A 26,344-nucleotide genomic window follows, 5' to 3' on the forward strand; every position below is an offset into this window, starting at 1 on the left:
CAGACACAGAAGTAACTATTAAGGACCAAACGTAATTGTCTTGTTACAATTCTTTGTTTGGAGGAGTAAAAAAAAAAAAACAAAACCAAAAAACCCAAAACCCCAAAAATCCCACCCCAAAACATTGAGCGTCTGGAGTACTTTGCATTAGTTTTATGGATACTCTTTTTACTAGAACAACAATAGTCTTTGAAACATGTGCTTGTCAAAGGAGAAAAGTTTGTGGGAAGTTATTACTGAGTAAAAATCCTCAAGTTGATAGGTAAGAGAGATGGACAAAGCATGGAAGGGAAAAAAGTTGGACTGTGTCGTGTTCTCCAGACCTCCTGTAGTTCTGTAGCCTGGCTCCTGTCTACAGTCATGTTTTCACATGATTTCTGTCTTCTCAGCAGTGGTGGTGTGCTTTTGCTGATTTAACTGCTGATTCTGTCCAGATGAGCTTTAAACATGGATCAGTGTTTGTTCTATTGATACATGATAAATGTCAATTCAAATAAATAAGTATTTTTTTTAATTTTTTTTTTAAACAAAGGAATTGCTGCCTTACTGCAGTGAGGAAGAAATGCATACTTATAAAATATTACTTTATTTGAATTTACTTTGAAGTTTTCATATTGTATTCAAACATGAACATCAGTTTGTAATTTTTTTTCCCCTTTAATTTCAGATTTGGCTGGAACCTATGAAACCTGTTATTAAACAAGTACGGAGTAAGTACTTTTAAAAAAGGAAGTTTTCCTTAATTTGCATCTTCTTTATGTGGGTTGCTTTCACAATTACTACTTGATTTACTGGTTATGCTTCCCTGAAAATGGTACTTGGTAGAGGTGATAGTGGTTCCTGTTGGGGCATGCAAACCTGATGCTTTTCGTATGTAATATGTGGTGGGTGGAATGGAAACTTACTGAAGGTATGATTCTTGCTCTGTGAGAAATATCTAGATAGGTTGGGTCTGCTGGTGTTATGTGAAACGTGACATTTGCTCTTTGTGAGTTTTTGTAAGTTGTGTTGTAGAAAGAAAAAGGAGTATTCTGGGTTATTGCACCCATTGCATGGGAGGAGGTAGCATCTGCAGTCATGAGATCCTCTCTGAGAGCTGATACACCTTTCGGAAGGGCTGCAAAAAGCTGCAGATGGAGCTTGCTGATGTGCAGGGATGGGGGTATTCCCATCTCATTCTCAAAAACTCTCTCCAGTGTGCTCAGGGGCACCTTCACTGAGCGAGCAGAGGTAGGGATCTCCCACCTGGTGGGTGGCCGCAGCTTCGGAATCCTCTTCACCTGTGAAATTTGTTTCTGTTCTTTGGCCAGGAGGATATTACAATAGCGATGCTATCTTTGCTTTATGCTACTCTAAAAAGTACTATGAGATGCATTCTAAAGGCTAAAAATAATTGAAGAACACAGCATGCAAGTTCTTCTGATGTTGAAAGAGTAGATCGGACTTTTTTTTTCCTCTTAGACTGGGGTTAAGCTGTTTGCTTATTTTCTGTTTCTGATCGCAAAGCCTTGGTGGAAGAACAAGATCAGGAGGGTGTGGTGGATTCCTACTCCTTTCAAAATCTTAATTGGAAAATGTTGAAAATTAGTGCTGGGAGGTAGTTTTTAGTTGGTCTTCTGCCTAAAACTGATTGCCAGAAAAAAAATAAGTCACCAATTCTGTCTAATTTTTTTAACTTTAAGGTCATGGTTTTAACTTTTTCCAACGTTGTGTTTTAAGGAGAAGAGTCAAATCAGCTGTAAAAGGCCTCCTTAGGAAGGTATAATAATACTTTCACTGTCTATTTAAAAAAAATAAAAATAAAACAATTGTTGGAGTGCCATTGTTTTATATACCCCATGCAGTTAGGCTTGTTTTGTTTTTGCAGTGCTCCTGGCTGGAAGGAATTATGTCTTAGTCAAAAGATTTGGTGAACCACAGGTCTGCGATGCCACTTGGTTACTCCTCCTGTATCCTCTTCTGTACCAGATAAATTGGGGAAACTTGGCCTTAGACTGTAGGCTGATGGCTATGTGTTCCCTGATGATGCATATATTGTTCTAAGATGGTTTAAATCCGTAGGGATGCGCTAAAATTTATGGCTACTCTGCAGCTTGGTGGTCTACCACCCACATTATGTTGCCAGTGACGATGAAAGATTTCTTTAAGAGAAAAAAAAAATTTTTCATCTGTAGGAGACACCAGTCGGTTGTCTGGCACATGTTCAAGTTTTTAAATTTGTAAAGTTTCAATAGCTCAGGTGAGAGCTCTTTTTTTTTTTATGCTAGTTGAATGCCTTCCTAGCATTTTGCTATTTTTAGAATTGAAATGAGATATGACTGTAGAAAGCCTTGAAAATGTTTACAATTAAAATGTTAATTGTGCGTGTAGTAACTTAAGCTGTTCTTTCACTGAATCAGGTAGCTGACATATGATTGCACAGGAGCATCTTCCTGAGAACTCCTTTGACAGTACTGCTGAATACAAAGCCTTAAGAGAGGAATTAATTTAACTGCTTGATAACGTGGATATTTCAGAAGTAAGGGACTAAGCAAGCTGCAATAATGGAGAGACGTTTACACCTTACAATACAGCTATGAAAGGCTGGCACACCTTGGCACATCTATCCTGGCTTCAGCCGGGGCTGCCCTTCCCGGTGCCTGGGCTCCCTGGGGGTGGCGGGTGGCAGATGCGGGTGGGCTGGCCTGGCAGCGATGCACACAGGCAGTGTGCTTCCTTCTGCTGGCCCTGCTCTGCCTGTGGCCACTGGCCGTTCCCCAAGGGAAGGCGAAATTCTGTAAGAATGAGATTTGGTGAGTTTGCTCGTGCTATGAAGAAATGCCTGAAGTTGGCATGGATGGATGATCCTTTCCTATATTCTCACTTTAAAAAGTTTTTGTTGAGGTTGTTCTTTTTTTTTTTTTTTTGGTTGGTTTTTCAGGGTTGAGTTGTTTGGTTTGGAATTTAATGATTTTGGAGTTAACCTTGTACCTTTTAGTCCAGCAGCAGGGTAAGGTTAGATGTTATCATAGGCTTTAAGTTACTACGACTCAAAGCCGTTAGTTTGTTGATGGCGATTGCTGTGTAATTGTAGGCATGCAGTTCTGAGTCTTTGACATGTTCTCTAAAACCAAAAGATCTAGATTGTTGACATTTACTTCATATTAGTCTTTGCTAATATGGAATATAGAGAGTATCTATAGAACAGATATATAGAATTTTGTGTTGTATGATAAAGATTTTTTTTGATTAATTTCAAATGAATGCAGTCAGTTTTACTACAGAACCACTCTAGAAGGCAAGGAGTTTCAATCCAAATTTTCAACTTCCTAACAGTCACGCAGTATCAGGTTGGCAATTGGGTACCTTCTCTGAGGTCTTGCCACTTTTATATAGTGTTGTGTTCACCATATCGCTTGGGTAATTTTTCCTGTTCTTGTTCTTGCTCAGATTTGGCTTCTTACAATAAATTCTTTATCTTGGTTAAGACTGGCCCAGTGTTTCTTTTCCTAATTAAAATGGGAGTTATTCATAGAGGAAAGGCAAGATTAAAAAAACAAAAAGAGGAGGAGTTGTGCTACAGAAGCAAATACGTGGCATTATGTTTTTACTTTTTAATATCTATTGTCATTTAATGTATGTGATGCTCAGAACACTGCCAAAATTGCTCCCACAGCAATACTTTCCTGTTGATTGGTGTCAGCAAAGTGCAAGTACCTTCTTAACCTTGTGAAGGCCTTCCAAGGGCTTGGAGTATTTTCAGAAATTTCATGTAAAGATTTCCCCCCCCTCCTTGGTGTGTCTCAAGAACTATAAAATGTATGATTTTAGTCTCTGCCAAATGTGAGCTTTGTGTATTGTTAGAGGGCATTATTTCCAGCCCCCTTTCGTTTCTAGATATAACACTGTAATTAGGATGAAGATTTTAGGTTTTTTGGTTCACCAAAGCATTGGTAATTCTGGGATTGGAGGCTGGGAGCTGCTCTTCTGACAGCTCTGGTAGTCTGAGAGTTAGTTCTCCCAGCTACTTGGCTGAAAGCAAAGTTTCTTATTCCCTCATTAGCAAATGAGAGGATGAGTGAGCGGAGGAACGTTTGGCGTGTGGGAATCGGATATTCCAGACAGAAGAAATCAGTGTTCTTTGGAGTTGATGGGGTTAAATTGGACTTTGTCAAGCTTTAAGAGCTCTTGGTGCTTAAAATAAATTAAAGCAGGCTGGGTTGTGCTTACCAAAATGCTCATACAAATTTGATATTTATTTTTTTTTAAAATTTGTCTAAGCTTACTTTGAAACAGCAGCAGCATGCAGAGTCCCGTGGATGGGGCTGGAAGGCATCTCTGGAGGTCACCCGTAAGCAGGGCTGGCTTTGAGGTTCAGCTGGGTTGTGGAATACGTGGAGAAGAGTCTAGAAATCAGAGGGTTGCAGGTTTGTCCTTCCCAGGTCTTCCCCTGCCTTTTGGCAGAGTCTGGTTTTTCGCAGTTTGTCTTGCCTTTCTGCGGCTCCGCACGCTCAAGGCGGGCTGTCCTTGCTCCTTGTGAGAAGGTGCATGCTGGGGACAGGTCTCGGTCTGTCGGGAGCGTGGGTAGGGGGAGTGATGCTCCTCTTGTCCGGGGGATGCCTGCAAATGCGAGATGGATGCTCCGTAGGCTTCTGCAAGCAGAGGTTGGCTAGCACCCTGCCTGCCTGCGGTATACTCAGCCTTTTCTGGTTTTAGACAGGAAAAACAGCAGCGGAACAGTGGTGCCCAGTTGTGGCACAGTAAGCAATTGTGGTACCCTGTAATATTTCTCTGAAAATACTGAGGACACAGGGGACATCGAGTCAGCTGGTTCAGCAGGCTGGGTCGTGACACTGAGACTGTTAACGTGATCCAGTCGCAGTTGGGTTTTCTTGTTGTAAAATGTTACACGGGGCATTATGGACTATTCCAAATAGTTACTTAGGATTCTGTTTAGATTTAAATGTTAAATTAGTTCTCTCCCTGTTGTCGAGATTGACAAGAACAGTGTTAAAAATGGGAGGAAATGGGTGTTAACAGGCATGCAAACGCATTTTTATATCCACGGGGAGCCAGCTGGGTCTGGCCGGACCTGTGGATTCAGTTCATTGACAACTCTGGTGGTGACTGGTGTTGAGAGAGCCGGTGGGACGCATCTGCACCCTCCTCCCCTTCTGGGAACCTCTCACTGGGTCATCCGTGATGCCTTTGTACGCAGTCAAGTACTTGATTTGGGATAGTATACCTTTCAGGTTGCACAAAGCTATTTTTACAGCATTCAAACTGCAGACTTGCCTTGGAAATAGTTCCTCTGAAAACTGTCTGTACTATCTGCTGTATCTGTGTTGGCGTGGACAATCCATACCCATAGACCCGCTATAGTTAGCCAGCTAGCTGAAAGCTAGCTAGGCTTAGTGAGTGTTGTATTTCTGTGCATGTTGGAAAACATAATATGCATGTGCTTATGAAGAACAAGAGCTTTTTGTGACATGATTAACTTTTCTTATAGGACCAAAGACTACAGTGCTTCGTCTAGCCGTAAAGTTTTTCCCTCCAGACCCAGGCCAGTTGCAAGAGGAATATACTAGGTAAAGTATTTTTTTGAAGAATTTGATTTGCATTACCTACTGAAACAAAAGGAAGGTAAGAGGAGGAGGACATTCCCTCTGTTTCCAAACAAAACTTACATTGAAGGTGAGTGAAGAGTGCTTCTCATTAGTGCCACAGTTTTAGCAGACATATGTTAGCAGATGAATGGTATCAGAAAGAATATCTTTCAAAACAGAAAACAGTGCAGGTTAAGGCTTGCCTAACATCACTGTGTCGAAAGAGACAGCGTATAGAGGAAATACGCATAGTTACAAACACTACTTGTATAAAATAATCAGTACGTATTTTAATAAATGATTTATCATTTAAACTTCCAAAGTCTACGCTTTATTCTTCAACTAGCAAACACACGTTACTGTTTTTGTCTATTTATAGAGTATTTATTGTGGAATTCTGCTCTGTGCTTAGAGCTGTAGGTATTTCATAATGCTATTAATGATACGTACACTTTATTGTGAGTGAATTGAAGAAACCAAGATAGGTCAGGCAGATATGCAGAAAACAGAGCAGAAGTCTTTAATACATACTTACACTACTTTAAAATTGGAAAAAAACCCTCCCACATTCAAAATGCATACCTTTTATTATGTTTTTACTTCAAGAATGTGATACATAACGTTTTAAAATTAATTCTTTAAAAAAAAAATTGTTCTCTTTTGGAGTGTAATTTGCTAAAGAATATTGATCAGTTTGTCAGTTCAAAGGTTTATAGTAATGAATTGTTGCCTATTTACTGGAGTCCTTATTGCACCTTCTTTCAAGTAAAAAGGAAAGCACAAAAGATTTGCCAGCATTACATTCATAAAAATATATTAAAATTGGTCTAGGTTACTAAATCAGTCTTTATCAGCATGCTTCCCAGGCTGCCAGGTTTTTCTGCTATCCCTGTGTGTTTTGCAGGCAGCTTATTGCTTATACAAAATGGTTAAACAGAAATCTGTTCCTCTTTAGCAACTGATTTGGAAATACTTTAGTTAAATGAGTATAGTGGTATAAGAAAAGGAAGTTTAATTTCTTACTGTCTTTGTTGGCTGCTAACATTATAGTCTTGGAAAATACAACCACTGAGTAAATTAATTGAGTGCTAGCAGAAATGCTCGTTATTTTTCCTAACAAGTTATTGGAATCAATGATGTTCTCCTATCCTTGTTCTAATAGATAAAGTCACTTGAAGTGTTCATTAAGTTTCTTTCCAGCTAAAGTTTCAGCTGCTGTGTTACTTCACAAATCAAACCTGTTAAAAGTGTGGATTTCCTTCTGCTTCCTTGTCCCTGCATCTTCATTTACGCTGATAAATTGCACTGGATTAGTCACGGGTTGTCTGGTTTGATTTGACTGTCCTTGGTAGCAAGGCTTCTGTTATTATCTGGTTTTTGGAGAGAGGAAGAATTAGGAGAAGTTGGTTTTATGAAGTTCTGCTCAGTCGTTTTACTGTTCTTTCACGCATCAAGGTGGTGCTTGTAACTCCAGTACTTGTAACTCTCAGGTACCTGTTTGCGTTGCAAATCAAGAGAGACTTGGCAGAGGAACGACTGACCTGCAGTGACAATACGGCTGCTCTTCTGGTCTCTCACCTTCTGCAGTGTGAGTACCTCGACTGTGGTGACATTGGGTGATGTTCCTGTTGCTAACCTGAGTTAAATAGCGTACAGAAGCTTTTGGTAACTAAAGGCATTTTCTGTCTCGCGGTATTTTCTTCTGTGCGTGCAGCAAACCTGTTGATTTTGAACACTGGAATTATCATCAGGGCTAGCTGTGGTGAGGAACAGCTGGTACTTACATACGAGAGAACTTTGGCTTCGTGGAGACTGTACGAAACCAAAGCCCTTGCATGTTGTCTGTTTTCCCTGGCTCTGCAAACGGCGTCACTAGCACTCCTCACCTTCCAGCCAGCTGCTCCCGTCTGCTTCCCTGCTTCATTTCTCCATTTCCCTGCGGCTGGGAGGAGACAAGTGTGTAGAGACCGAGCTGAAATAAAACTAGAAACGTGCCAGAACAAGTTCAACAGTGGGGTTGTCAGCAGCTTTCCTCCTTGCTGGGAGTGCAAATGGAAACAGGAAGCAACTGACTTGGAAGCTCTCCGTGTTGCTGCTCGTTCAGGCAGTATGTGCCTAATGACCTAAAGACGTGGCCTTTGGGACAAGCAGGTTGAAAACCTTCAGAGGGTTCAGACACCAACTCAGCTCGAGCAGCAGAGTTGTATGTTCACAAATCTGTAACCCCAGCTGCAGAACTGGGACTTTGTGCCTCCTTGCTGGGTGTGAAACAAACCCTCTTCGCACATGCATTGCTAAAGAGTTATTAGTTATGTAATTCTGCATTGTAATACAATAATACAATTATAATAATATTAGTTAGGGTGATTTTATTGGAAGAGCAAATGTATCTTGTGTGTGTGCCATCAGTGAGTGACACAATTAACGTTTGCTCATGGTTTTCCAGCATTCCACAGTGCGGTGTGGAGCCGGTGAGCGGATCTCTGGCCTTGCTTAGTGCGATTCTACCCTACTGGAAAAATAGAAGTGAAAAAGAATATGATTATTTTTAACATAAATTATTCTTTAAAATTGCCTTTCAATATTTTTTTTTCCCCTCTTGTTTCCTATGCTGGCCTGATTTTAAACAGGATATTGCCGTGTTCTTTTTCAGAACAGCTGCCTTGGATGAGATTATTAGTTCGTTTAGTTCTCTCTCCTTTCTCTGACAGTAGTTGATAGCAGATGCTATGAGGAAGCCCTCAAAAACGGAGCAAGCATGTGGTGATACTTCCTTTGCTGTGTCCATCCAGTAATCTTTGCATGTGGCCTAAGTCAAAGATTGACTCTGCAACACTTTGTGTAGTTGTGCTTGATGAACTTTGCTTCCATGTATTTGTCTGAATTTTGAATTTACTTATATTTTTGGCATCCTTTTATGAAAAGGAGCTTCACAGCTTAGTTTTTGGGAGTTTTGTAGGATAACATATGTCCTTTTGTCTTTTTAAAACTTCTGCATTTTAATTTAATATTGTAACTTCATGTTCTATTATCAGAAAAAGTAAATAACTTTTTAAAAAAACCCTTATTTATTCAATTTGTAATTTTTATATATGTCTGCCATATGTTCTGCCTGCCTCATGCTTTTCTTTTCTGAGCCAGAGACTTCTGGTCATTTCATGTCTTATCAGATGGAAGCTGTTCTGCATTTTGGTTGATGCTTTTTTCCTTCTCTAAATCTCTTCCTAAATCCACAATGTCATTTCTGAAAGGCGTGGATATCTGAAGGGGGTTGACCCAAACTCCAAATGTAGGCACTGTGGGGATTCATAGTCACATAACACTGATTTCTCTTTTTACTGTGTGTTTATTTTTGGACAATTCCTAAAATTTAATTCGCCCTCTTCCCAAGTAGGCTTGTCCAGAACCATTTTACATATATTTAGAAAAATTAAATTGAAATATCCTGGCTTGGTATGAGGTATCTGTAAAGAAGAAATGTTTAGACCACCAATGTTTTAGGGTCTTCTACAGGTCTCACATCTTTGACCATAAAGAAGTTTAAATTTTCTAAACAATGTTCAAATGCTGCTATAATCCCCAGGAAGTCTGCTTGGGATAAATGTGAGTTTTTTGTAAAATGAAGCTGGGTACAAAGCGTAATGCACAAATTTTGAAGCACTTAAAGGAAAATACGTTCTGGCTCTTGGAGTCTCTGTAATTCCTTACTAAGTATTTTCTGTCATTGTTTCTTTTCCATTGTTTCTTCTTATTCTAATGTTGTTTTATTTTCTGTATTAGCTGAAATAGGGGATTTTGATGAATCAGAGGATCGAGAACACCTTAAAACAAACCGGTATTTGCCAAACCAGGAAAGAATCGAAGGAAAGATTCTGGAGTTCCACAGGAAGCACGTGTAAGTGAGGATTAATGTATACTCCTAATGCATACTCCTGGGGGGGCAGGTGGACTCACTTGGTGGAGGTCAAGCACGCTGCATGATACGATGATGTTAAAAGTATGTAAGTTAAATGCCATTTACATCTAGCAAGAAAAGTTGCGTGTAGCAATAGTTAGGACAGAGTTGTTGGGCAGTAGTTTTTATCAAGTGATTTTTTTTTTTTTACCTTTAGTAACATACCAAAGAAGCTGTCGTGAGCTTGTAATAATGGTTTAAGGCAAAATCATTCTTCAGAATTCCCAGTCTACAAAGTTTAAGTTCAGCTTACCATCAAAGGCATAGGTCTTGCTTTTGTCTATGTCATTAGAAATTAGTTGGATTGTGCTCGTTCTGTACTCATTAAGCATAAAGAAGATGGAGAAGGATGGAGGGAGTGGGGGAGAAATAAGAATTTATGCAATACCTTATCTTACAGCTGGAGTATTTCTGAAATAAGTAAAGTTTGAGGGACAAAGAAACTATTTGCTACAATTATAAAATTAATTCCAGCACACAGGAACTGCAGAAACGAATGCTTTACTATTTGAAACACCCACTTCTCTCACTGTGCGTGTTCAATGTACGTAAGGTTGTGTGTTTAACAGTCTAATCCGGCTGGTCTTAAAATGTGAATATCTATCTACTCAATGCGTGCAGCGTAAAATATTTTGATAAGTAAGAAGGTTTGGAGCAGACAGTCAATGTGGTGCTCATGAAAGAGAAGTCAGCCTACAGGGAGACTCTGTTGTGACTAAAATACTACTTGGAAGATCAGGGTTTACATTGTGCAATCTATATTTGCCACAACTTTGTTCTTTTATGCTTTTAAGCACACAAAGTTAATATCACTGAGAAATTTCGGACTCTTACCTGCCATAACGGCCCTAACCTCACTTGTGCAGTTCTTGGAGTCAGGTTAAATAAGAGAAGGTGTTTGATAAAATGGTGATATAAGTTTGATTTCACCCAATAAGTCTTTTTCTGTAATTTTTGAGACCTTGTGTATTAGGATTTAGCAATTTGAAGTGCTTTTATTAGTTGTGAATATCCACATGCACAGTTATTGCGCATAATTATGCATTTTAATCCAAATACTATATCAGAAATCTAAATTTCCCTTTTGCTCTGTGTGGGTAAACTCAGAGATTGTTGCAGACTGACTTTATTTGAAGACAGGACAAGGAGGTTTTTCAGGGCAGCATCTGTGTTTAAGGCTAAGACACATCCTGTAGTATTAGAAAATCAGTTCCCAAGAATTTCAATAATTAAATATTTGCTTTTTATGATCACTCATTTTCAGTTGTACTGAAATTATTGGTACTGATGGAATTTCAGCTTTGTCAATTCTTGATGAAGTCAGGTGTGTGTTACTTTTTTCTGCTTTTGAACCTTTGAGGTGCACATGGAAACGATGAAGGCACAAACTAAATGTTGTTTTGAAGTAATTTTGAAGTAAATGAAAATGTATGCTAGGATTCTTCTCCTTTGGAGAAAGTAGCTGGAGGAGGGAAGCCATTAATTGCACAGAAATATTTCCTTATTTTTCTCATGTCAAGAAAAAAAAAGCAGCAGTGAAACAATTAGGCAGTAACTTCAAAGCAAATTAAAAGAAAAGGAGGAACATCCTTTTCATACACCTTGTAACGACATTGTGAAACTTCCTGCTGCAAGATGCTGTGTTGTCTGAAGCTACAAATGGCTTCATGAAAGGCTTTGACATCATGCAGTATAGGCTGCTGGCTTTCAGATTAGCGCTGAAGTATGTGATTTCGTAGTTCTGAGATAAGTACCTCCAGCCCATGCACAAGAACAGTTGTTTGTTAATCACGTGCCTGGATCCGATTGAGTCGCTTCTACTTGCGGGGAGGTTTCTTGATGGAAGGGTCGTGACTGTCTTCGGAATGAGTCAGGGACTGGAAACTTTATTAATTAGGTTCGAGCCTCTTTTCAAACAAATTTCTTCTAATCATTAATCATAAGTGAGGAAAGTTTTGTGGTTTTGCCTGTCAGGAAGAAGTCAGAGGAAGGTTAATAGGAAAAGATTCCTTGCTTCATAAGTGTACTTTTCATTAGTTTAATGAGAATTGCATCTAATACAGCCATATTATTAAAATGATTGCAAGTCTTATTTTAAAGCAGTGTTTTAGAAGTGTACGTTCAGACTGCGTTAAGATTAAAAACTGAGGCGTGTGGCTAGAAAAGGTCACAAACGAAGGTTAGTGATACCAGAGTACCTTGAATGCATGTTTTAAATCCCCTGCGCCTTTGGAAAAAATTTTGTTAGAGAGATGTAATTTTGGAAGCACTGCAATCCTAAAAATAGCTGTGACTTCCTTACACGTCTCCTCTCTTCCCTTACCCAGGGAGTATTGGCCACCCTTTTCCATTTTTAGTAGGAGTTGTGAAGGTCCCGTGCTTTCTCAGAGTTCAGACACGGTTTTCCTCATTTGTGTTACGAGGAGCAGGCGGGAGCATGAACCTTGGGCATTTGTCTGCTTCCTGGCGATGGGCAGTGTGGTTAAATGAACAGAACGCTTCTCTCTGATCATCCTCGTGCGTCATATTTTTATTTTTGCCTTTTATTTTCATTTTTTATTTCCTTCAGTTAACCGTATTATTCCCCCACTTACCTTTAGCAGATTGATACTTTCTTCCGCTGATGATTGCTTTTGGCAGAGACTTCTCATATAAACTGAGCCTCTGGGAAAAGAAACCCATTTCTGGCAGGATGGCTCATCTCCAGATTGCTTCTGCATCATCTTCTGCATGAGTTTCCCTTCTTTGTGGCCCTTGCTTTGCCTTGGACACACTTACTCGTATCCCGGTTTGCAGGGGCTCTGTGTCATCGATTCAGGTTTCTCAGGCTGGAGTTGCAGCAGGACACTATCCGGCACCGTGCGTGAGTTGGGGGAGCAGGAGGATGTTGCTCAGTCTCTTTGGAGTGTCTCTTCACGTTAGAAAGTTGGGGTTTGATTTTATTTTTTCGATTGCTTCACCTATAGCTATTAATAGCTATTAGAACTGGTAGAAGACCGTGAAGCTGGATAAAACAGAATCTACATATCCAATCCATTGTGTATCAAAAGAGGAGAAAATGTATTGAGAAGGTTGTATTCAGAGAGATGGGAATTGAAAGCTTATATTAAATACCCTTTATTTTTTTTCTTTCACTTTTACAAATATTTTCTCTTACTTTCACCACTAAAGAAATACAGTTTTTATATTTAATTTTACAAATGTAGTAACAGTAAACAGGATGAGTTATATTTTTGGTATAGCACATTACTTAGTTGCTTCAGCAAGAGCCTGAATTAACTTTGCTTATTTTATTTCTATAGTTTATTAAAAAAAAAAAAGGCAAAAAAAGCACCTATGTTTTGAAGATGATGTATTGCTGGGGGTGCAGTTAAATCCTGGCACCCCGGACGCTCAAAAGATAATATTTAATGCCTTCCCGCAGTAGTGTGAGTAGAATGCTTGCCGCAGGACGAGTGTAGTCCAGAATTAAACATCGCATGATTTGCTTGCGTTCAGGTGGCTGTGGGGTTTTTTTGTGTGTACGTACATCTATCAAATCTATTTCTTTCCCAATTTATGCATGTTTACATTTACTGTTATCCCTCATGTCTTTTCACAACTTGTTAGCCTAGTTGTCCATGATTTAAATTTTTTTTGAAAATAGGATGTTCATAAATTGTTTTTAAATTAGAAAAACTATCACTTCAGGTTGCTACATAGTCTAACAATTTCTACACATGCAGCGTTTTGATACTTGATCTTTAAAATTCTATATTAATCACTGGTTTAAAATGCTCTGTAAGTCACCTAACATTTAACAGCATTTATTTTGAATCAATTGTCCCGATTGTCATGTGAATATTGTAACACACTACCAATACTTATCTAGATGGATGTACGTAAGGAACCTTTACCCTAAAACCTATCGCATTGACAGCAGATTTTGCTGGGAAGTACGTGTAATAGATAGTCTGTTGTCCATTGACCTGGGGAAGATTAAGTAGATTTATCTGCTTAGTGGATGTACAAAATTAGACCAGATTGTTTTCAGGCTGGTCTGTGCAGCTTAGTCTGCAGCAAACATCTGAGGGTAATTATTCTGGAACGGCTTCTCATTTGTAACCATTTGTGGTGCTGCGTGAGCTGCCCAGCATCGCTCCTGGTGTCGCTCCCGGCGTGCCCCGCTCAGGGCTCGCTCTTCTTTGGTGGGTACAGGCGGGTCGTGTGCGTGAGAACACTTGGAAAATGTTATGGGTTGGGTTTTTTTTTTTATTCTTCCTGAGATGCGTTCTGCTTTGGATCATATCTAATGGAATGTAAATTAACTGTCAGTGGTTCTGCACCAATTATACTGGACTGTTTATGAAGAATTTTTAGTACTATATAGCTCCAACTTTCTAGTTGCCATTTTATCCTAATTTTTGTTTCCCTTCCCAGCCTTCAGCAACCATAGCACAGCATCCTCTTTAAAAGACAGAGCACCACTTTCTTTCTTAATGCCACTCTATTCAGAAGAATTGTAGCAGGAATTAGCATGGGTGGGAGTTACACCCAGTGCTCTCAGAGTGTCACTCAGGAAGCTGTGGCCAAAGTTAATGTTTATGATCTACCTTTTTTGTTTTGTATGTGTTTAATAAACAGGAACCATGGTACTTCAGCTATTTTGATACAGTTAAGGAGTCTATGGAAGAAATGCTAGTAACACTTAAAGCCAGTATAAAACCACTTACTCCAGCATTACTCATTTCAGTAAGGGGAAGAGAAATCTGCTTTACCAGTTTAAGCTGTTAGACATAACTAGTACATGTGGTGGTAACAATGGTAGAAGTGCAACTACAAGACTCTCTATGTAGTTTGGCATTTCTTTTTCCACTTGAAATCAGATTTTTGTTCTTCTGTGTTTGTTCTTTCCAATCCCTTTATACATACATGGTCATATAATACTGAAGTGTGGGTAAGGTTGGAATACGAACTGAACTTGTAAGTTAGGAATGTCACTGAATCCTTGCTTTCTCCAGTTGGGAAAAAAAAAATAAATTGGGATTTCCTGTTGTAGTGTTTTAGATTTTTTTTTTTTTCCCTCCAGAATGAATAAGGCAATAGAAAACTGTTGAAATCCTATCGTCAAATATATGTGCGTTCAGGCTTGCTTTCTCAGTGAGTTTTTGTGTATGTGTGTGTTAGTCTAAGGAGCGTTACTAAGAATCAAAGAAGCATTGTTTCTTCTAACAACTTCCATTTTTAAGATGTTTAGCATACTAAATAAGTTTCATAATTGCACTCTGAATTTTAGACACAGTTCCTACATGCAGTTAATATGGATTGTCGTTACCCCTGCTTCTGATAAATGTAATAACCATTCGCTTTAATATTCTCAATATATATTTAAAAGAAGTCTGTGCAGAGCAAAAGAAGTTGTTTAATCTAAAACATGACTGTAGGTAGGTAAAAGGAGGTATTTTTAAGGAGCATACCTAGAAAGGCAACTCAGAGTAGCAGGAGAATTTATTTAGTACCAGTGTTGTGATTGGCACTACATAGTACATGAAAATAGATTGTGCTACAAATAGTATATCATCTGTTTTAATGAAATGAAATACAGATTAGTGGAAGAAAGGCTGTTTCTTGGAAAAGAGGATTTTTAAAATTTGTCTTTGTGTGTGCAGGAATCTAATCCGGTTTCTGCACTAGTTGGTGTAAATAGAACAATCAATTTTTATCTCCTGTGTCTTCCTTGTAACGTTCCATTTATCCTAGCAAACTTGCACGTTGCAGGAGCAGTTCAATCAATGCAGTAGCGTAGGTGGCTGGTGCAGCACCTGCTTGGCAGTAACATAATATTTATTATTTCTAATCATTTTCAGTAGGGAGGCAGGGGTCACTGTACAGCTGTGGCAGCCTCACCGGTCCTGCTGCCCCAGCAGGTCTGTGCTGCTGGTGTTCCTGCGCCCTTGGCACCAGAGAAGGGTCTTCTGCTTAGCTAGTCCTCTTGGACCCTATTTATGCCTCAAATTGGGTGGTAGTGTTGTCTTGCAGTATGTCTTTAGTTCACAAACTACCTTAGGTGACAGGCTTGTGTTTGTCCTAAGGACTTTGCAGTGTAACTGGGGCACGTTCAGTAGCAAGAACTGCATTTCCACGGCAGCATTTCTTTGTTCTTGGAATATCCTAACCCCCATCAGGACCCCTGAACTGATGCAAACAGTTCTGACTTGTAGGGAAAAGGTCTCGTCCATACAACCACCAGTGCTTGACTAGTTCATTTCAGGGCTTGTGAAATTACATATTTCAGAATGGTCCATATTTGGGGGTTTTGGCCCTCACATGTCTTGGTGGCGTGAGAGCTCTGAACTGCCTTCTGTGTCCTGGGCAAGATGTGTTTCAGGCACTGCACCTCCTGCTCCGTGGGCACTCTCTTCTCTGCGCTGGCTCTGCTGACCAGCCCGGACACTTAGTCCGTGGCCACCCCTCCTGTTTCTGAGAGCCAGCGAAAAATGCACCATCATCCAATAAACTCCCCCTCGTGGAGAAAAATAGGGGAGAGGGAAGGAAAGAAAGAAGAAAAAAAAATTATACAGGACAGTTTTGTCATGCAGGAAAACAAAATGTCAGTTGTTTGACTTCAGCAAACTTGCAGAGAAGTAAATGAAAGCAGAATCTGTGACTGGTGCGTGCCAGGATCTCTAATAGTCTCTGTATTGCTTGCTTGGACTTTGTGCACACTCAAAAAGGAGATGATCCGTGTGTGTACATCTTCCTTCTGTTTTCAAAGTCATATCAACAGCCGATGATACTTCAAAACCAATTTTTAAAATTCTCTGGATTCCTTGGCATGGAGGAAATCATACAGTCAAAGACTGGGGGAATGCATTGCACCTCTTAGTACTAGGGTAATAATTCCGATGGAGTTCCAAAACCCTCCCTGAAATGGGTCGTTCCTTTGCAGTGTTTGCTTTGTTTCTATCACGCTGGCTGTGCAGCTCTTTCATCTCTCACTTTTTATCTGATTAATATTAACGTGTATACAAGCAAGCAGAGGAAGGAGCATTGTGGATTGAATTCTGATTTGCTCAACTTTATTGTTTCTAAACTGAAAAAGCTCTGAACTAGTTAACATTTGTTTCAGTGCCTCTGTCTATGGGATGCATTTTAGGTTGGTCATCTGCCGTTGCACATTGCTCCTATTACAAAAGTTTCAGTGTAATACTTAACTTGGAGTGAAACTGCCCCTGTAGATGAGGTAGAAAATCCTCATTTAGTGCCAGAGTTAAGACTTGAGTGTGTTAGCGGTGTTGACAATATTGTAGAATCGAACTGTTCTTAAAACTTTATTTATTTTCCTCCTCATTATAGGGGTCAAACTCCTGCTGAATCAGACTTTCAAGTGCTTGAAATTGCTCGGAAACTGGAGATGTATGGCATCAGATTTCACCTTGCATCTGACCGTGAGGGCACCAAAATTAATCTAGCTGTCTCACACATGGGTGTGCTGGTATTCCAGGTAAGGTGGGGAGAGCCAACTGGGTACGTGTGTCTGTCCATTAGCACGTTTTGGGAGTAAGTCTGTCATTTTAACTTCAGGTGTCTCTGGTGATTTTAAAACTAACACATTTTTATGGTCATGGGAGTGTCATTAAAGCCCCCCAAATATTGTTTGGCGCAGTTTGCCCTTGGTGCGGAGAGAAGAGCAGCAAAACCCACAGTGACACCGAAGTAGAAGGGTTTTTGTTGTCTGTTTGAAAGTTATGTATATGTTCAGCGAAAATCATTGATTCATTTGGTGTACAGCCCTGCAACAGGTCTGTAATCCTGGAATTTTGGTTCCGTTACCCTTGCTTTAATGTTATAGCATATTTGTGCTGGGATAACATTGCTCTTAGTGTATAGAAGTGCTGTTTGATTGAAGTGATTGGACCAATCTGATTTACTACTTTCGTTGTATTAAATAAGACATTTGATGATCAGACTTCTGTATATGAATGTGATCGTATTATTCTCCTCCCCGCAAAACACACAGGCAGCCGACCTACTGAAATATTTCCCTTTGGGCACTCATTTTCCGTTCATTTTGTGTCTTACCCGTTCTTTTGTTACTGTGGGGCAGCTGCTCTTCAGAGATGCATCAGTCCTGCAGTTCCTCTCAGTCCTCCTCACCATTTCAGCTCATTTAGGTCTTTCTCTTGAAGTACCATTTGCTTATAGAGGGCGACAGGAGAATCACTTCCCTGCAGCTTTGGGAGTCAGTGGTACGGGGAGGGGAGGGCTGATGTAGGGCAGCAGGGTGAAGGCAGAGCCTGGTTTTAGCCGAATAAGCAGGTTTTGTGAGCGAGAGAGCTTGGCAGGATTCCTCGCATGTGTGGCAAGTATGCCTCAGTATGTTCTACAGCTGAATTAGAAAAATCAGCTTGGAGGAGTGTCTAGAGTTCTATGCAGAGGAAAGCATGTTAAATAAAATGAAGCCTTCATCTTGCTTGTACGATAAAGTATCCTGAATATTGATGGGGTTGAAACATTCCTTTCCCTTCTGGTTTTCTAGGTTTTCTTTCAGTATTCTAGTGTCTGTGCAGAGATAGACGTCACACACTTACAGTTATCCCTGTACTGAAAGATAAAAATGTTTAAGGGAATATTGATACCAGAAATAAAAATCCAACAGAATGGGTTGGGAGATGGTGTGTACGCGCATGCACGTGTCTGTCTACCCGCAACAGAATTTTGTTTTCTGCTCTTACTTCTGAAACTTTAGCCAACTTTTAACTGTTATCATTTTAATTCAGGGTAACACGAAAATCAATACCTTCAACTGGTCGAAGGTCCGTAAACTAAGCTTCAAGAGGAAAAGATTTCTTATTAAACTCCACCCAGAGGTCTGTGTAAGTTTTGTTGTAACAGTAGGCTGGTCAGTGTTGAAAAAAAAAGTATACTTAATTTTATTATGAAAAATTCTAGAGTTTGTAATTTTATAAAACAGCTTCACTGGGGTAGGCTTGGCTTCATTATTCAAGTAAAAATCTTTCCTTTCTCACCCCGTGTCTGTTGTCTTGGGTTTTTAGGTTTTGTGTATCAGCCTCAGCTTATCCTTGATGTAGGCATACACATGTGTAAATGTAAGATAGAAAAACAAAAACAACGAAGTATTTGGTACATCCTGTCTCAGTAGTTTTACTCTGAAAAAGTTACATTTACTATTTCCCTTGAATAGAAATGGAGGTTAACACTCAACAAATTCTGATCCATTATCATCAAAATGAACTAAGGTAACTTAAGCACTGAAATAGTAAATCTCTGGTCAGGTAGAAGCTCGTTAGGGAGTGCTTTTGGCTGGAGCTCCTTAAAAGATTACTGTAGTACACTACTGATACAAATGGTGATTGCTCTCTCTGTTTCCTCCAGGAACTTGTTGAATATGTGCTGCTCAAATGAAAAATCTGGTAGAGAATCTCTTGATTCAAATGAGAATAATCTGATACACCTCAGGAGAGAGTAGCTGGCTGAGATTATATTGTTGGAGTTTAATTTTAAGGACTGTGTGATTACTCTTGTTACAGCCTTATCTTTTCTCTATAGTTTTCGTGCTTGGCTGATTTACAGTAGATGTTTTTGATTGCAGATGATATCAAAGTTGTTGCTTCCACACAGCGTGACTAGATTATGTTCAATGTAGGATTGTATTAAAATGGGGGGGGGAAAAATGTTTGGACATGCGATAGTTCTGGGTATCAAGGAATCCTGAAGCAGGACACACTGTCTGCATGTGTAGTAATGTGTCTCGCAAAGAGACCTCAGAAACTTCATGTGATAACTGTACTCTGGAAAATACTCCGTATGTCAGTCTCGTCTAAATCTCAGGAAGTAGGACAAGCATCAGAACCTCAAAGGAAAAAGTATTTTAAAGTCGCTACTATTTCATTTCAATATTTTAATTTCTTTCAAATTTCTAACTTTTATGATCCGTATTTCTTAAAGTGGATTATATTGAGCATGTTTCTAAAGTCAAGTGCATTTTAAACTTTTGTACAGTTTCAAGGTAAACAAATACTTTTTGAAAGCTATTAAATGATTAAACTGCATTCAAAATCACTTCCATTGCAGATGAGAAGTGACTTAGCAAAATACTGCATCTCACTGGAGTTTAGCCTTTTTGTTGGCACTCCTTTTTTTTGTTGGCACTCCTTTTCTCCTCCGTTGCCGTTTTATGCGCTATTTAGCTTTTGTGTTTTGTTCCCAGGGCCCGTATCAGGATACTTTGGAGTTTCTTTTGGGAAGTAGGGATGAGTGTAAAAACTTCTGGAAAATCTGTGTTGAATATCACACGTTCTTTAGACTCTTTGATCAGCCAAAGCCAAAGGCTAAAGCAGTGTTCTTCACCAGAGGGTCATCGTTCAGATACAGGTAGGGAGAAACATAACAGATTTATTAAAGCTGAATTCCTCATATCTTAGAAAGTGAGATCAAAAGGAAAAAGTATTCTAAAGTCATTCCATCTATAATTCTCATCCACTGCATTTTATAATGTTTGTGCTTTTGTGGGTTCACAGTGGACGAACACAGAAGCAGCTGGTGGATTATATTAAGGACAGTGGGATGAAGAAAACCCCATATGAAAGGTAAGTACAAATACTTTTGTAAGGTGAGATGTAGTTGAGATGTTCACAGTGCTCTTATTTCCTAAATTGCAGCATTTCTAAATGATGCGTGGAGGCATGGTCGTTTGCTGACTTCTCAGTTAATGAAGTCTACCTCAAATTTAAGGTAGTTCAACTAAATTAAAAAAAAACAAACCATAATTTTGTGGTGATGTAAAGAAGCTTAGGAAAGTTTCAGTATTGCATTTTAATGTCTGTAGACAACATGTGACTTAGCCATCTAAAGTTCAGTCTGTTTCAAAGATTCACTGAATTTAGGACTTGTCTGCATGTCACTGTAGCTATGCAGGTGCCCAGTGGCAGAGCACATAATTGAACTTGGGATCTGCAAGTCTGGAACTGTCACCTTAAATACTCACTCATTTCTAAACATATAAATAAATAAATTCAGAATGTGTATTTTCATTATAAAATTATCATTTACTTGGTTATGAAACCATGCTGTCTACATCTGGGAAACTCTTTGTAGTCTTTCATCTGAAAGATTATAGGGACTTAATGGGAATTCTAGGAAGTTTGCATTAATCTACTAATAAAAAATATTTTTCCTGTCTTAGACTCCAGTTGAGCTCCTTTTCTGTATGAAAGATTAATTTCCTAGTAAATTACTGATATAGAATGAATCTAACCACAAGTGTGATGCAGGGTACCACGTTTTGGGATGTAACACATAGAATTGTATATGCCATAAATGACTTGGTTGACTGAATTGTAAGTTGTTTGTAATATTGTTACAGATTACCTCATTCTGGTTTTGAAGCCATTCATTTGTAGATGTTTATACTGATGACAAAGAAGTTAAACTAAGTGTGCTATTTAGTCTTCTGCTCCAAGTTACTCTTGAGTTCTCCTTTAGTGGTATGAATGATATAGAGCTTGCTTTATCCCATTTACTGTAGGTTTCTTACTCCCATGTTGTTTAATTTACTTGTGACTGTATAAATCTTGAACTGGTTATTAATGAAACATGATAAAATACAGCTTGAGACGTTTCTGTTGGCTACTAGAATGGAAGTAGCTGAAGGGGGCAGGGAGAAGGCTGGTTCGTGTCTTGGAAACTCACAGGATGCTCTCTGTTCTGCAGGAGGCACAGCAAAGCCAGAGCGTCCACTCGCGCTTTGAACACCGACATGCCAAAACAGGTCAGTACTGCAGCACTCTCAATGCTGCAGTCTGGGAAGCTGACAACCAGCTTTCCAAGGTGATGGTTGGAGGAAAGGTGATCCGAGTGAACAGTTTGTCTGGAATCGCTTTCACTGTTTGATCTTTGTTCCTGATGTCATCTTCTTTTTGTGAGTGGTAGCAGTTTTGATAGTTATAGCCAATGGAGTGTAGACTGAGTAGTATTTTCCTTTTCAGAGTTCAGCTTAACTGAAGAGAAAATGTCATACTCTCTAGTATGTTACTTCAGAGGATTAGTTTGTTTTCAGGTACTATCCAACTGCTTTCTCTGGAAGTCTTGAATTCATTTATAGGCGCCTTTACAATCAGTGGCAAGAAACAAGTGTTTGACTGAATCCACTTGCTTTGCATGTGAGAGGTTAAGGAAGCATCGCAGGATTTTGCTGTCATCGTTTTGGTTTACTTTCCCTTGTGAATACTTTTTCAGCAGAGGCTATAAAGTAATGGATTTAACTTTCCATCCAGTTACCAGAATTCAGGAAAAACAAACTTTCCTCTTACTGGGGATACTGTTTCTGTATGCAATGTTTTGTTTGCTGTAAAGTGAGCTCTTTTGAAGCATGTATTCCTTCTGCATCAGGAACTGGATGTTGCATTTGTTTTTATGTATTATAAAAATCTTTTTCTCTGTTGTGTTTCTACTTTTTTGTTTCCCTCTTAGAGTGTCCCATTCACTGAGGGCTTGAGAACCCCAGGGTCTCCTGCCTCGGCAGCTGCCCCCTTCCACTCAGTTCACTCATCGGCCACTCCTACTCCTGTCCTGCCCATCTTTGCAGAAATCAGCCCTTCCTCTTTGGACCCCCGAGCGCCATACATGAGGATTCCAGAAAAAAACACTGCAACGCCAGCAGAAGCGGGGAGGAAACTGATGCAGCAGCCTGGATCTCCCATGCTCCAAGGTGTTGGGTTTGGTAGTGTTGCAGGGAACTGTAGCCCTGCTTGTCCTGTTGTTGAGAGTGCTTGCGGTTTAGATCTAGACGTAGAGAAGAGTAGTAAGGAGAGCAGGGTTGCTGTTTGTAAAAATGACAATGATGAGGATGACTTTACCACGGGTGTGTTTGTTGCTGAACAAGAGCATCGGCACGGCAGTCGGGGTGCCCCTCTTTTCACATTGACAAATTCCCAGTTACAGGTATCGGAGGAATTTATTGATGATGACCCAGCAGAAATTTCCTTTTTTGCTGGGGGCTCTGAGGCGTTTTCATACGTTTACAGTGGTTTAGAATTAAAGGGTTCTGATTTTTCTAAGCGTGTGTCAGAGTCGCCTGGCTTAACTACAGATGCCCTTCAGCAAAATACAGTCTCTTCTCAGTCAAGCCCTGACAGATACTCAACCGAAGCGGTAGACATGAATATGGAAGATGAGTTTGAATTTGAAGAAGGGAGCGATTTCAACGGCAATGAGAGACCCTCAGATACCTCAGAGCTGTTTGAGGTGAAGGCCCAAGCGAGCAGAATGCAAAGCCTCCTGAGCCCGTCCGAAACGAGTTCGCTCATCAACAACCGCTCCGAGAGCAGCTCCCTCAATAATTTGCCGCTGAACGGTACGTCCTCCCTGCACGTGTACAGCTCCGCGAACCATTCAGAGGCCAGTTCTATGGTGAACTTCCCCGCCTACTCGGTCCGCTCCGAGTCCAGCTCAGCCTTTCAGTTCACGGACGTTATTGACCAGCTGGAACAGCTGAGCTATCCACCTACTACCACAGAAGACTCCAGCAGCACAGACACAGACTCCTGGGACTCCGAAACTGCTGCACCTCTGGATGTAAACCTTTTCTTCAGTAACCCTTTTGCTCAAGCCACCGGTGATAACTTTGCTTTTGACTTTCAGAATAATTTAAAAAATCTCACACAAGAAGACTGGACAGAGAAGGCACATGTCAATTGATCGATTCTTGATTTTTTTGTGATGGATCCTTCCATGCTGTTCAGGCTGAGAAGTCAAAAGGGTATGATGTCAGTCACTTTAAGCAAGAAAACTCTAATCCAGTGGCTGGATTTTAAATCACGTAACGTAGTTGATTTTTTTTTTTTAATTTTTTTTTCCATGTACCTCTTCAGTTTCCCTCAAAGCATCCTTGCTTTGGTACTGCGCTATATGCATCACACTGCATCCAGAACATGTTATAATAGGCTACGATGTTTGCAAAATATGACATTTAGGAAAAACTACTGATTTCAGAGAAGTTAAGTATCATCAGCTGGCTCATACAGACATCACAAATTACAGTATGTTGAAGGGTTTCTTTGACTATCAGACTCTTACAGATATGTTTATATAATATGCTGTTCCTCCAACACCCGAATGCAACAGTCACTTTTGCACATGCTTGTTAACAAACAGCCACATCCAGTAAATCAGCTGTTTTCCTGCACTGAGTGGCCTCATTTTGGGTTTTGTTTTTGTTTCTACAAGCAAAAAAAATGGACAATCTTCAAATCAGCTATGAAGGAAAGTTTTAAAGTATCAACCTATGCAACGTGTCTGTGGTATACTTTGAAGAATAAATAACCTGTGTGGTAGTTTAGAAGAGGGAACGCGTACACAATCAAATGAAAATAGCAATTGCCAAAACTTCGCGTGAAGACAATCATTGTATTTTCTGACTTCAGCGTGCCTTCAGCAGTCCAGCAACACAGAAGTGCCCTTCTGCTTTGCAGCAGTTTGGAGATAAATGCATAGACTGTAAAAGCACTTAATCCCCGTTGCATTTTGTCTCCCCTTCTTTATAATCACTCTGCATAAAAATGCTTACAAATTAATTCATAAAAGTGTCCTTTATCTGTGGAAGACAGGTGGTGGTAAACCTGGTGATAGTTTTAACTTTTTCTTTAAAATATGAGCTGTATTCAGAAAAATACTGTAATCTTTCTGAGAAATTGAGATGTTAGGAGGAGTGAATACTGTAGACAACAGAGCTTCACTGCTTTTATAAATTGTTTTAATCAGGTGATTTTAACATGAGACTTGGTCTGTAATTTTGAAAGCATAATTGAAAAGACAGTTACTCAACTGATCACATCTAATTTAGCAACTTTTATTGAGGTAAAACAGTAAAAGTTGCAAAACGTCCTCCCTGTCTGCCAACCTGATGGATTGGGGGGGTGAAATTCTGAGCTTCAGCTCATAATAACATTTTTTAGAGTATTTTGCTTTTGTAAAAGCAAGGATGTGAAATACATAACACCTGACCGAAACCTCGTGATGGAAAGCATCATCTCCTGCAGCCCTTTGATTTGGGGTTCTCTGTTGCCCAGTTTTCAGCCGCAGTGCTGGTACAATCAATGCCTCCAAAACAAGCACCTTACAGTTACAAGCATAACTTTATGCTCAATATTATTCATATCAGTTTTCATAAATGTGGTCTTGATATATTGTTAAAAGGCCTTCATTCTTTACTCAAACATTTTTGTTTGAGTACACTCAAAATTCTGATAACTAAAACTTCAAGGGAATTCCTGCCAATGTACGTTAGAACACGAGGAGGTAAAACCTCCTTTCGTCACCCGTTCTAGTTTAATTTTTACCATGGTATGATTATTCTTCACAGCATTTGCTTTTATGTTGTGGTATTGCTGTTGTTCCATGAGAAAACTGTCGCCTTTGCCAGTGGCACAGAAAATCAAAGCACATTTAGAACAAAGTATTAGTTTGGACCTACAGGAATGTACAGCCGTTTGCTCTTGTTTTGTTTATAAGTGCTATACATTTTTGGTTTTTTTTTTTTCCTTCTGTTGAATGTGCGTTCTGGCTCTTTGTGTGACTTTATTCATACCTGTGGAGAGGGTGGTGTGGATGTGTAATGTGACATTTCTAAATAGGCACTTGGAGGAGGTCTTCACTTGTGTCCAAAGCTGGTACCTTTAAGTATGTTTTTAGGCGGTTTGTCTGATTTCCTTCCAACAACTAACTACATTATGTAACTTGAAAAAGAAAACCAGAAAAAAGACAGAATTCTATCTGCAAACTCTCTTACAGGTGATAGTCAGGGACAAGTATGTAGATAAAGATTTAGAGAAAGGCTGTTAATTTCTTTGATGTTTTAAAAAAAGAATCAGGATTCAGCTATTTACATATAACCAGGTCTGCCTCTGTTTTGTGTTTCATGCCTCAATCACAAGCATTCTCTCTAAATGTGTTAGAATTGCTTAATACAGGAATAAATCCAACTAAATTCTCTAGGTTTTCCAAAGATCTTAGGAAAAAGCTGCCTGTGTTTGCAATGAACACAATTCCCTCCTGAGAGAAGGCTTGCCGATGCATTTTCTTGCACCGCAGTTAGTTCGATAAGGCATCTTCAATATTTTTCCTCTTGTATTTTGCAACTACGCGAACCTTTTATTGGCAATTATAAATCTCAGGGATTTTAAAAAGAAAAAAAAAGTAGAGTCTTAATGTAATGCCCCTTTTGTTTTCTGAAAGAATGGGAGTGACTAGGATCTTGGTCCTTTAGCTTTGAGCAAGATGTGTGAAGCCACAGGTGAGGACAGGGTGGTGGGAGCTTTGACCCAGCTGCAGAGCTGTTCAGATGAAGGTTTTAGTTACGGGTGTCACCAGGAACACCAACCTTCACATCATCCGACTCCTCTCTGTACCTGGATTTGGGATGCTTGCGCAAAGACGATGCCGGTCAGCACCTACACGCCGATATCGCTTGCCGGGATTGCACACCGTGGTGTACTTGCAGGTTGTGTGCCCCTGCTGCCTGCTGGATGTATCTTGGCTGTTTGTAATTGATAGCATATAGCTGTCCTGCTTTCGTTCGGGGCTTTTCTGATTCTCAAAGCTGTATAGCTTCCGAGGATGTAGTTGCCTGCTTAGCTCTGTTCTTTCATGCTTAGCTCTGTTATTTTATTCATGGTTTCCCAGATAACCCCAAAAGAGGAGGAAAATTTAGTTCCAACGTAGAAATTTTATTATAGCAAGAGAGCTGTGAGAAAAGGTTCTTCATCATTTCCTCCAGAGGGTTAAGTTCAGCTTCACTTTCCAATAG

At 39.7% G+C, this 26,344-nt stretch overlaps 1 protein-coding gene across 3 annotated transcripts in view; it reads left to right on the top strand.

Moving 5' to 3' along the window:
* Positions 1–26,344, top strand: part of FARP2 (FERM, ARH/RhoGEF and pleckstrin domain protein 2) — an 82,094-nt gene that overhangs the window by 22,464 nt on the left and 33,286 nt on the right. For 2 of the 3 annotated variants that reach the window (XM_075760628.1, XM_075760625.1), the window contains exons 4-13: positions 668–710; positions 5,489–5,567; positions 7,076–7,173; positions 9,366–9,480; positions 16,876–17,023; positions 18,300–18,395; positions 19,751–19,914; positions 20,061–20,129; positions 21,253–21,310; positions 22,012–22,249. In XM_075760628.1, the coding sequence (XP_075616743.1) occupies positions 668–710; positions 5,489–5,567; positions 7,076–7,173; positions 9,366–9,480; positions 16,876–17,023; positions 18,300–18,395; positions 19,751–19,914; positions 20,061–20,129; positions 21,253–21,310; positions 22,012–22,249 (1,108 nt within the window). The remainder of the gene's footprint in view (positions 1–667; positions 711–5,488; positions 5,568–7,075; positions 7,174–9,365; positions 9,481–16,875; positions 17,024–18,299; positions 18,396–19,750; positions 19,915–20,060; positions 20,130–21,252; positions 21,311–22,011; positions 22,250–26,344) is intronic. The other variant, XM_075760627.1, reaches the window with a different exon arrangement.

This window comes from Balearica regulorum, chromosome 9, assembly GCF_011004875.1.
Source record: "Balearica regulorum gibbericeps isolate bBalReg1 chromosome 9, bBalReg1.pri, whole genome shotgun sequence".
NCBI classification, from domain to species: Eukaryota; Metazoa; Chordata; class Aves; order Gruiformes; family Gruidae; genus Balearica; species Balearica regulorum.